This window comes from Gopherus flavomarginatus, chromosome 3, assembly GCF_025201925.1.
Source record: "Gopherus flavomarginatus isolate rGopFla2 chromosome 3, rGopFla2.mat.asm, whole genome shotgun sequence".
Classification (NCBI taxonomy): domain Eukaryota; kingdom Metazoa; phylum Chordata; order Testudines; family Testudinidae; genus Gopherus; species Gopherus flavomarginatus.
This window is the reverse complement of record NC_066619.1, coordinates 229,133,517-229,145,824: the sequence shown is the minus strand read 5'-3', so window position 1 is coordinate 229,145,824 and position 12,308 is coordinate 229,133,517. Positions and strand designations below refer to the sequence as shown.

General features: G+C 41.5%; 2 protein-coding genes across 3 annotated transcripts in view; both read left to right on the top strand.

The window, feature by feature from the left end:
• The window catches only part of TUSC3 (tumor suppressor candidate 3), a 498,607-nt gene that overhangs the window by 415,670 nt on the left and 70,629 nt on the right, over positions 1–12,308 (top strand). The gene's annotated exons all lie outside the window — the stretch shown is intronic.
• Positions 902–12,308, top strand: part of LOC127048252 (uncharacterized) — a 519,587-nt gene continuing 508,180 nt past the window's right edge. The window contains exon 1 of the mRNA XM_050947869.1: positions 902–1,226. Within this exon, the coding sequence (XP_050803826.1) occupies positions 934–1,226 (293 nt within the window). The 5' untranslated portion in view covers positions 902–933. The remainder of the gene's footprint in view (positions 1,227–12,308) is intronic.

Below are 12,308 nucleotides of genomic sequence, written 5' to 3'. Positions count from 1 at the left end.
AGGTTGATGGTGGGGTGGAAGCTGTTGAAATCGTGGTGGAATTTTTCCAGAGTCTCCTTCCCATGGGTCCAGATGATGAAGATGTCATCAATGTAGCGTAGGTAGAGAAGGGGCGTGAGTGGACGAGAGCTGAGAAAGCGTTGTTCCAGGTCGGCCATAAAGATATTGGCATATTGTGGGGCCATGCAGGTGCCCATAGCAGTACCACTGATCTGGAGATATATATTGTCATCAAATTTGAAATAGTTGTGTGTAAGTATAAAGGCACAGAGCTCAGCAGCCAGTTGTGCTGTGGCATCATCAGGGATAGTGTTCCTGACAGCTTGTATTCCATCTGTGTGTGGGATGTTTGTGTAGAGAGCCTCTACATCCATGGTGGCTAGGATGGTGTTTTCTGGGAGGACACTCCCTACACTAACACCAGAAGAAATCAACATACCCATAGAGCCCCGACCAGGATTATTCTATCTACTACCCAAGATCCACAAACCCGGAAATCCTGGACGCCCCATCATCTCGGGCATTGGCACTCTCACTGAAGGACTGTCTGGATATATGGACTCTCTACTCAGACCCTATGCCACCAGCACTCCCAGCTATCTCCATGATACCACTGATTTCCTGAGGAAACTACAATGCATTGGTCACCTCCCAGAAAACACCATCCTAGCCACCATGGATGTAGAGGCTCTCTACACAAACATCCCACACACAGATGGAATACAAGCTGTCAGGAACACTATCCCTGATGATGCCACAGCACAACTGGCTGCTGAGCTCTGTGCCTTTATACTTACACACAACTATTTCAAATTTGATAACAATATATATCTCCAGATCAGTGGCACTGCTATGGGCATCCGCATGGCCCCACAATATGCCAATATCTTTATGGCCGACCTGGAACAACGCTTCCTCAGCTCTCGTCCACTCATGCCCCTTCTCTACCTACGCTACATTGATGACATCTTCATCATCTGGACCCATGGGAAGGAGACTCTGGAAAAATTCCACCATGATTTCAACAGCTTCCACCCCACCATCAACCTCAGCCTGGACCAATCTACACGGGAGGTCCACTTTCTTGACACCACAGGGCAAATAAGTGATGGTCACATTAACACCACCCTATATCGAAAACCTACCGACCGCTATGCCTACCTTCATGCCTCCAGCTTCCATCCCGGACACATCACACGATCCATTGTCTACAGCCAAGCACTGAGGTACAACCGCATCTGCTCTAGCCCCTCAGACAGAGACCAACACCTACAAAATCTTCACCAAGCATTCTCAAAACTACAATACCTGCACGAGGAAATAAGGAAACAGATCAACAGAGCCAGACGTGTACCCAGAAGCCTCCTACTGCAAGACAAACCCAAGAAAGAAACCAACAGGACTCCACTGGCCATCACATACAGCCCCCAGCTAAAACCCCTCCAATGCATCATCAAGGATCTACAACCCATCCTGGACAATGATCCCACACTTTCACAGGCCTTGGGTGGCAGGCCAGTCCTTGCCCACAGACAACCTGCCAACGTGAAACATATTCTCACCAGTAACTGCACACCGCACCATAATAACTCTAGCTCAGGAACCAATCCATGCAACAAACCTCGATGCCAACTCTGCCCACATATCTACACCAGCGACACCATCATAGGACCTAACCAGATCAGCCACACCATCACTGGTTCATTCACCTGCACATCCACCAATGTAATATACACCATCATATGCCAGCAATGCCCCTCTGCTATGTACATCGGCCAAACTGGACAGTCTCTACGGAAAAGGATAAATGGACACAAATCAGACATTAGGAATGGCAATATACAAAAACCTGTAGGAGAGCACTTCAACCTCCCTGGCCACACTATAGCAGACCTTAAGGTGGCCATCCTGCAGCAAAAAAACTTCAGGACCAGACTTCAAAGAGAAACTGCTGAGCTTCAGTTCATCTGCAAATTTGACACCATCAGCTCAGGATTGAACAAAGACTGTGAATGGCTTGCCAATTACAGAACCAGTTTCTCCTCTCTTGGTTTTCACACCTCAACTGCTAGAACAGGGCCTCATCCTCCCTGATTGAACTGACCTCGTTATCTCTAGCTTGCTTGCTAGCATATATATACCTGCCCCTGGAAATTTCCATTACATGCATCTGAGGAAGTGGGTATTCACCCACGAAAGCTCATGCTCCAAAACGTCTGTTAGTCTATAAGCTGCCACGGGATTCTTTGCTGCTTTTACAAATCCAGACTAACACGGCTACCCCTCTGATACTTGACTACCATTACGGTGACCTAATTATATCCAATTCAATGCTATGCCTCTTACAGAGGTGGAGTTATTAAATCAACATAGTTACATCAGCAGAAGGGACCGTCTAGTGTAGACAGACATTACTAGGTCAGTGTAACTGTGTAGTGTAGACTAGGCTAATGATCTTGTCTAGCCTTAATCTATTAATTTAGTTGTATGAGTATTAGATGACTAGCCCAAAGAGATGATAAGAACAGGTAGGAACTTGAAATCTTTCATCAGTTACCATATAAATTATCAATCTACAGCGAATCAGCTAGTTAATACTTCAGAACCATAAGCCACCTTAGTAACTAGCTTTCCCAGAACTATGACAACTCAAGTTAAAAAAGCAATTTTCAAAAGCAAGTAGTTAACATTTTGAACATTAAATACACAGTTCCCTTAACATGATTCTAACTGAAATCTACTTGAGTCAAAATATTATTTTCCCTCCACTGCATTCTTTCCTCAGTTCAGCTAGAAAATGTGAAGGTGAAGATGTTAAATCACCCTTATGGGAACTAAACATATTTAAGCAAAAGCCAGATTGAAATGTTTTTGACCAGATATTCAGTGGTTTGGGAGAGGCTTTTTATAAAGCAGAAAAGCTAGGCTGTCTGTTGTACCCTGAAGAGGCATTTTATGAAGTACAAAGGCAAAGTGAGTCCCAGGTGGAGTATTACTGCCTAATATATGCAGAAACCTAAAGTTTTTAGTGTACCCTCACCATCTGTTATAGTTCTGGCTGGTATGCTGTTGTCAGCAGCCACATGCTTTCTGATCACAGTAGATAAACTAGAGTCAGAGTTCACTGACAATGCACATGAAGAAGAAACTAGACTTTCAGGGCTCAATCCTGCAAGGTGCTGAGCCTTCTGGTCTCATCAAGCAAAGCACTTAAGCAGAGCCTTTACTCAAGGACCCAGACCTATTGACTGCTCATATGTTTAAGATTAAGCCTGTGTCTAACTGCCCGGGCCAGAGTGCAGGATCAAGCCCCTTTTCATCCTTGTGTTTTTAATTTCTTCTTCTATGGTTGGTTTGTTTAATTCACACTCATTAGGAGAAATAAAATTTTGGAACATGTACATTTTGGAACATGTACATTTTGACCCTTCTCAAGTACCCAAAGATAATTGAGAGCTTTTAAAAATAACTGCCGGGCCTGATTCTGCTGTCACTCTAAAGCTGCTGTAAATCTGGAGTAATGCCAATGTAATCCACCCAGTGTAAAGCTAAAATAAATTAGAGGAGATTTAATCCTATCCTATATACATCTTCCTTGGGTCTCAGGAATACAGGAAAGAAAAAGGCCGAGAATTAGATAAACAGTCTAAAGCTGAGTGCAAATATCTCCCTTCCAAAGCAGAATTTACAAGCCCTCCTTCATTCTTTCTGTGACTAAGTTTTCAGGGTGGAATTGGAAACTCTGCAAAACGAGAAAACTCTCAGATTCTAAAGCCAATCACTGTTTCTCAGGATAGTCACCCATTCTGAAAGCATGGTTGGGGTTCTGAGAACTTTTCCACTTGGTTCCCCAAAAACTCATTTTGACTCCAGTCTCATCACTCAGGTTCCTTTATTTGGCATACAACAAAGTTGCGCTGCGTTGATCAGATTCAAAATTGAGTGGATGCAGGATACCTCAAAGATCAAAAGTCATACAGCAAAACTTCTCCCTTATAATACATTGCATCATACACTTCATAATTTGGCTTAGTTTCTTTTCAGAAACCAATCCCTGTACACCATGCTCTGTCCCTGCACTGTTCATACATAATTTAACCTCCTACCTTATTTTGCACTTGGATTTGTTTACTAATACCAAGATGTTCCTGCTGATGGTAGCTAGCCATTCTGACTTCAGGATACTGCTTGTTATGACACCCTAACTTTCCATTCACCTTCTCAGTCATGCCCTCTAAGAAATAAGGCAAGTGACTTATGTCATGCAGGTCTACAGGGATGGCCTACATTCTTTGTTCCCCAGATGTATACACTTCCATTTCATCCTATTAAACACATATTGTTTGCTTGTGACCAACTTACCAAGCTGTCCAGATCATGCTATAAAAGTGACCTGTCTTTTTATTTTACCAATCCCCTAATTTTTGTCTCTTCTGAAAACTTTATAAGTGACTGTTTCTTCTTGGCAATTGATAAACTTGTTAAACTAGAAAACTCTGAAAGTGTACAGGATTCTAGAACCCATGGATTCTCTTCATTCTTCTGAAGGTCAATACAGACATGGCATCCCTGGCAAAAAATCATTATACCTCTTTAGGATGATCTGTGCATAAAAGATCCTGCAGACAGGAAAGTAGAAGCCACATATTTAAAAGGGATGCTGAAGCTTCCTCAAAAGCTCATACAACCTCACTTGCAACCACTTACTTTGCTAGGGAAATTATCTGAAAAGTATGAACTATGACCAATTTTAAGCGAATATGAATAAAGAAAACCTAAAAAAGAAATACACAGTGAGAGAACCAGCAGCGTTCAAAGCTGATGGATCCATAGATTCCACAATATGGCAGCAAGAGTCCAAGTAGCAGGCATTATAGGCAGATGTCAACCATGTCTTGAAAGCGGGGCAATAGACAATTATCAAAGTAAATTCTCTGCCTCACAATTCTCAGGAGAAATCTTGTGGGGAGAAGCCCAATAAAGAAATGACCAAAACATTTGCTTCTCAATACAGCAAAACCCACAAAGGAATACAAGCCTTCCTACAGGATAGGATCCCTTTTTGTTCCTATGAACAACAAAGGTAACAGACTATGAAATTAAAGGAGAGAGCCGTGCTGGTGATACTGTTATGGATTTAAAAACCAACATTTACATTCCCCCAATAGCTTTAAAATAGTTGTGAAAATAAACTGTTAGTGAAAATGTATTGTCAACTAACATGCATCATTATCCTGTAAGCAAGACACAAGAAGTAATTCTTTTGCTCTACTCAGCACTAACAATGCCTCACCTGGAGGAAGATGTGGTCAAGAAATTGAAGAATGTCCAGAGGAAAGCAACAGAAATGATTAAAGGTCTAAGAAAATGTGACCTACAAGGAAAGATTGAAGGGGGGAGAAAGTGGGGCAGGGGCTAGTCTGAAGAAGAGAATACTGACAGGAAGCATAGCAGCCTGAATGTATGTACATGGTTGTATAGAGGAAGATGACAAATTTATTATCCTTAGCCACTGAGGACAGGACAAGAAGTGATGAGCTTAAACTGAAGCGAGGGAGATTCAAGTTAAACATTAAGAAAAAAACTTCCGAACTGTAAAAGTGATTAAGCGTTGGAACAAATGATGTAGTGAGGTTGTAGAATCTCTATCACTGGAGGTTTTTAAGAGCAAGTTAAATGCCTGTCAGAGACGGCCTAGATAACACTTATCAAGGTCACTTCCAATCCTACATTTCTGATTCTGTCATGCCAGAATATTGACAATGGTCTTGAAGCACTTGGAAACAGGAAGGGCATTTTGCACAAGTATACTCTATTGATCCAATGTGGTGTTGATGTTGAAAGTATTTGTGGATGAGTGTATCCTGTGTGTAAGCACTGTCTTGTGAAATTCCTCACAAGAACTACCAAATTGTGCTGAATATCAAGGATGTTGGATAGTTTATCCAAGGGTCATAGAGTTTAAGGCCAGAAAAGACCATTGGATAAAATAGTCTGACAGTCTGTATATCACAGGCTATTATATTTCACTTAGTTCCCCTGTATTGAGCCCAATACTTTGTTTGGCTAAACCATAGCTTCCAGAAATGCATCAAGTCCTGATTTGAGGGGATGGACAATCTATCACTTCCCTTGATAAGGAAACAAACTTTGTCTAACAGTAAGGTATTACTATCCAAATGTAGGTCAGTGGTGGTCTCAATATCGTAAACTAGAATCAACATCACACCACCTTCTGTTGACGCTTTCAGGAGACTGAAATCTTGACTTGAGTGCTGAGAATGAATTACTCACCCCTAAAAGTGGGGTCCTTCTAGCATAGAGATGAAGCATGGTGGCAAACTAACACAAAGTTTGATGTACTCTCCTTTGGAGAAATACAGGACTTCAGTCTAGCAGCTTTTCCTGAGCACTAACATTTATTTCTAATAAATTGAAAGATTAAAAAGCATTTAACCAACCAATGTATCAGTTATTTTATTATGCAGCATGTACAGAACACTGACAACTTCACTGTATATCATAGGAATGTTCAAAACATTCTCATATGGTCTTCTCATTGTTTTAAACTTGCAAAACAAAATTGCTTTATTGACTTGTCAATGCCACTTAGCACTTTGATATTTCATATACATTGCTTGGTGGCTTATTGCTGCAGGGCTGCTACATGTCACTGTTTCGGGGCAGCGACTCATGTTGCTTATTCAAGAATGATGTGTTGATTACTTTAATAGGCTAATAGTGCAGTAATGAATACTCTGTAATGGTATTCTGTAATGTTGTGGGATATGATTTGTAGAGCTGTAAAGGTGTGCAAGCAGCACAGTGCATTAATATATCTTTTACAATCTTTTGGTTTAGTTTTCCCTGAGTTTTTTGTGTAAGCTCGCTCTCTCACTGCCTAGCTAAGATTGCCTTAAAGCAGTATTTTGAATTGAAGGTGCAGACCTCTCTGGAAATCTTCAACTTAGTCTGAGGCCCCCAGGGCTCTGCGGACCACAGGTTGAAAACTACTGCTTTAGAGCATTGTACTTTTGGATAATATGGCAATTTGCATATTTTGATAGCTATTTGCACTATGTACATTTTGGACACGAGCAATAACTTTGTTTTACTGTTTGTTTTAGGTAATGATCCTGAGACAAGTAAATGTGAGAGGGGGTAGGGGCGGCATATGACCTAAGTGAAAACAGTGTTAAAATTTAGCAAGTTTATAATAAAGGATACTCCCTACACTAACACAGGAACAAATCAACATACCCTTAGAGCCCCAATGGGGCTTATTCTGTCTACTACACAAGATCCACAAACCTGGAAATCCTGGACCTCTCCAAATCTCTGGAATTGGTACTCTCACTGAAGGACTGTCCAGATATGTGAACTCTCTACTCAGACCCTATGCCACCAGCACTCCCGGCTGTCTCCGTGACACCACTCATTTCTTGAGAAAACTACAATGCATTGGTGATCTTCCAGAAAACACCATCCTAGCCACCAGGGATGTGGAGGCTCTCTACACAAACATCCCATACACAGATGGGATACAAGCTGTCAGGAACGTTATCCCTGATGATGCCACAGCACAACTGGTTGCTGAGCTCTGTGATTTTATCCTCAAGCACAATTATTTCAAATTTGGTGACTATACCTCCAGACAAGTGACACCACTATGGGCACCAGCATGGCCCCACAATATGCCAACATTTTTATGGCTGACCTGGAACAATGCTTCCTCAGCTCTCGTCCACTCATGCCCCTTCTCTACCTATGCTACATTGACCACCTCTTCATCATTTGGACCCACGGGAAGGAGACTCTGGAAGAATTCTGCCATGATTTCAACAGCTTCCACCCTACCATCAACCTCAGCCTAGAACAAGCTACCATGGTACAAAAAAGTGTTGGTCATGTTAACATCACCCTATACTGAAAACCCACCTACTGCTATGCCTACCTTCATGCCTCCAGCTTCCATCCTGGACACACCACACGATCTATCATCTACAGCCAAGCACTGAGGTACAACCACATTTGCCCCAACCCCTCAGAGACCAACACCTACAAGATCTTCACCAAGCATTCTCAAAACTACAATACCCGCATGAGGAAATAAGGAAACAAATCAACGGAGCCAGACATGTACCCAGAAGCCTCCTGCTGCAAGACAAGCCCAAGAAAGAAACCAACAGAACTCCACTGGCCATCACCTACAGTCCTCAGCTAAAACCTCTCCAATGCATCATCAGTGATCTACAACCCATCCTGGACAACGATCCCTTGCTTTCACAGGCCTTGGGAGGCAGGCCAGTCCTCACCCACAGACAACCCGCCAACCTTTAAGCATATTATCACCAGCAACCACACGCTGCACCATAGTAACTCTAACTCAGGAATCAATCCATGCAACAAATCTCGATGCCAACTCTGCCCATATATTTACACTAGCGACAACATCACAGGACCTAACCAGATCAGCCACACCATCACCGGTTCATTCACCTGCACATCCACCAATGTAATATATGCCATCATGTGCCAGCAATGCCCCTCTGCTATGTACATTGGCCAAACTGGACAATCCCCTACGTAAAAGGATAAATGGACACAAATCAGATACTAGGAATGGCAATATACAAAAACCTGTAGGAGAACACTTCAGCCTGCCTGGACACACAATAGTAGATTTAAAGGTAGCCATCCTACTACAAAAAAATTTCTAGGACAAGACTCCAAAGAAAAACTGCTGAACTTCAGTTCATTTGCAAATTTGACACCATCAGCTCAGGATTAATCAAAGACTGTGAATAGCTAGCCAACTATAAAAGCAGTTTCTCCTCCCTTGGTGTTCACACTTCAACTGCTAGAAGAGGGCTTCATCCACCCTGATTGAACTATCCTCATTATCGCTAGAATGATTCTTGCCTGCATATTTATACCTGCCTCTGGAAATTTCCACCACATGCGTCTGATGAAGTGGGTATTCACCCACAAAAGCTTATGCTCCAGTACGTCTGTTAGTCTATAAGGTGCCACAGGACTCTTTATCACTTTTTACAGATCCAGACTAACACGGCTACCCCTCTGATACATAATAAGCAGTTTGATGTTCCTGGTATCTATATGAAAATATTAAAAACGATTGAGTTTAACTTTTTTTTGTCTTGAACCTGGGGCAAAGGGAGGGATGTTATATGAGCATGAAGCTTGTAATGACACATTACTTTAACAATCTGGGGGAACCACCTTTAGAAGAGTAAGTAAATATTCCTTTCTCCACAACCATCCAGTGCTGGGAGTCTTCTGAGTCTACCACCAGAGGAGTCTGGATTTGTCTAATTTTTAATAAATAGGTGTTCACATAATAAAAAATCCAGGACAACAAACTCACTGCACACAGGCCACTGGAAGTTGATGAATTTGTTCAATTTGCATCCTTGAAGGTACTAGAACCAGCAACCAAGAAGTGAAAATGCTCCAAATCTCAGGGTTTCTCTCAAGGTTTCCTAATCTCTTTTCATTGGAGCCCAACTGGGGATTAATTAGTGTCTAGGTGTGACTCACTTGCCAAATACTCCAGCATATCTCTCCCTTTCCCCTTTTTCTCAATTTTTTGCTACTTCCTCTCCATTTCAGTCCCTCACTTCCACTTTATTTAATCTGGCTTTTAACTTTAAATTGTACTTTTTCTTTGTGAAGTTTATTTTTATTCTCAGTTCTGGTTTCTTTGTGTTTTTGTTCCCCTTCTCCCCATTATCTTTCTACACTCTCCCCTCATTCTGTAGCTCTCCTTCTTATTCTGCACTTCATAAGAAAATACATGGTTTTTGAGGTGTTCTGTGATACCAAACACTGAGTGCTGTAGGAGCGGAGGAGAAATTTGGACTAGTATGCTGCTTCTGAAGACTGTATAGGCATGCATATAGAGAGATGTTTCTCCACTTGCTGTTAGAGACCACCACAAGAAAGCATCTTGTCTTCCCTCTCTTCTCAACATATCCTCAACTGCTTTTTTATGCAGCAGCAGGCTAGAACATAAGAACGACCACATTGGGTCAGACCAATGGTCCATCTAGCCCTGTATTCTATCTCCAACAGTGGCCAGCACCAGAATTTCAAGGGAAGCATACAGAATGGAAATCTTAGAGAGATCCACCCCATCTTCCCCTCCTGGTTTCTGACAGTAAAAAGTTTTCTTTTGCAACACTTACCATCTTGGCTAATAGCCATTGATGGATGTCTCCTCCATGAACTTCTCTAATTCTTTTTCGAACCCAGTTATACTTTTGGCCATCATGAGTTTCACAGGAGAATTGTGTTGTGTCAAAAAAATACTTTCTCTTGTTTTATTAAACCTGCTGCTTATTAATATCATCGGTGACCTCTGCCTTTTGCAATGTGAAAGAGGCTGGTGAGATGTGGAAAAAGTGTTATTTACCCTATTTGTAATGGGAGACAGGTTGACATAGACATGTAGATTTTTCTCACCTCCCTTGCTCCTCTTCTCTTCCTCTGAATGATTTTACTTGTGATTCTACTCCTCAGAGGGTCCTGTTCCTCCAACTACAGGCACCGAGCAATATCCAATTGCCTTATTCTGACTGTACTGTTAGGTTGCCTTGTTACTTTTAGAAATGTCCACTGATAGAAGATCTCCAGTTTTCTAATGCCTAAATATAAACCTAAGCTAATTAAAGAGTTACCATTTTATAGTCAAACTTTCATTACCCAGCAGATGAGTTTAATCTTGGGCTTTTGTGCCATTAGGCACTGCAAATTTGATACATCTCCTCTTGTGTATATAAGAACTCAGTCATTGTTATTAGGCAGCATGTGGCTTAGGTTTCATTTGCTGCAGTGGACACAATTTCAAAACTTCATTTAACACTTTTAGGAGTCTAAGATGTTGCCTGTATATATGGTCGTCATGATGTTGCCTTAGATAAGCATATTAAAGTCATTTCAGAACCAAAATTACAACTCATGAAACAATTTCAGATTATAAAATACCAGACTGGCAACACTGTGGGGGTAGAGCTGGAGGAATGCTGCAAAAATATTCATGGAAATATTAATTTAAATAAAAGCTGCACATTTGCCTTGACAGTATTCATAGCCCCTTCCATTTTCATTCCGTGGCCATTCATAAAAGCAAAATACAAAAAAGGAAGAGGGACCAGAGAATACCAAAAGCCTATCACCTGTATAGTTATTTTAGGGTTCTCTGGATACTTTTTTGATGTGGCTTTTCTTTTTGTGCCTTACATAGAACCTGCCATTGTGTCAGTCATCTACAGTCATATTAGCAAACTGCCTGTGGTCCGTGACAAAACACAGTCTTATTTGCCATGTCTATTTATAAATTGTTTAATGAAAATGCCATGATCTGCTGGCAAAAGATGATTATATTAATCAAATTTACTCATCAGATTATTAGATGTAGAGTTGTGAATATGGATGTGGAAATTGGTGTTTCCTTTAAGTGTCTCTCAATTCCCAGAATCATCATGACCCTACTTATGGAAATCATGGCAAATCAAGAACTGATTACTAATTAAATGGCTACAAAACTGGAAGGAGAACATATGTAGCTATCTACTAAGCAGGCCATTTGTCTATCTTTAAGCTGCATAGTCCTGGTTTTTAAATGTTTGTCCCTCTGTCTGGTACTGAGACAAAAACAACATATGGTTTTCTCTGGTGTCACGGATGAAGGATGACATTTTAAAGCACATTCTGCTCTACCCTTCACGTGAACAGAGGACGCGTTTTAAAGAACATGCTGTCCTGCTTCTGCCAGCATGCCCTTCCTCACGTATGTGTGCAAGGTCACACTAATGTGGTGGGGAGAGATGAGCTTCAAAAGGACATACTGCATGTGAGGTCACAGAATTGGGAGTGGAGTCACACTTTAAGGGGAGGGTTAATACTGATCCCAGAAGTACTGAAATTTCCAGTATTCTGGAGGTATATGAGTGGCTACCCTGTGTGTACAGGCTTACTTTTGATGAGTTGGAATTGACCGGAAAGGAATCCAGATCAGATAGCATTTACTGATACTATGGAGGTAAAGGCTTCTGGCATTGTAACTGCACAACCACTGAGCAGGGATTAAGCTCATCAAGGAACCTAGAGGTGCTGATATGATGGAGTCACTATCACCAACTATTGTTAAGATGAATAATGTACACAATTAAACCTGATGAACTTCATTCTTGCTAATTCAAAAAAAAACCTTCATACTGCATAGTACACTGAGAACTGGGGCAGAGGGTAACTGAAAGATGAGGCAAAGCGATGAGGTCACTGTA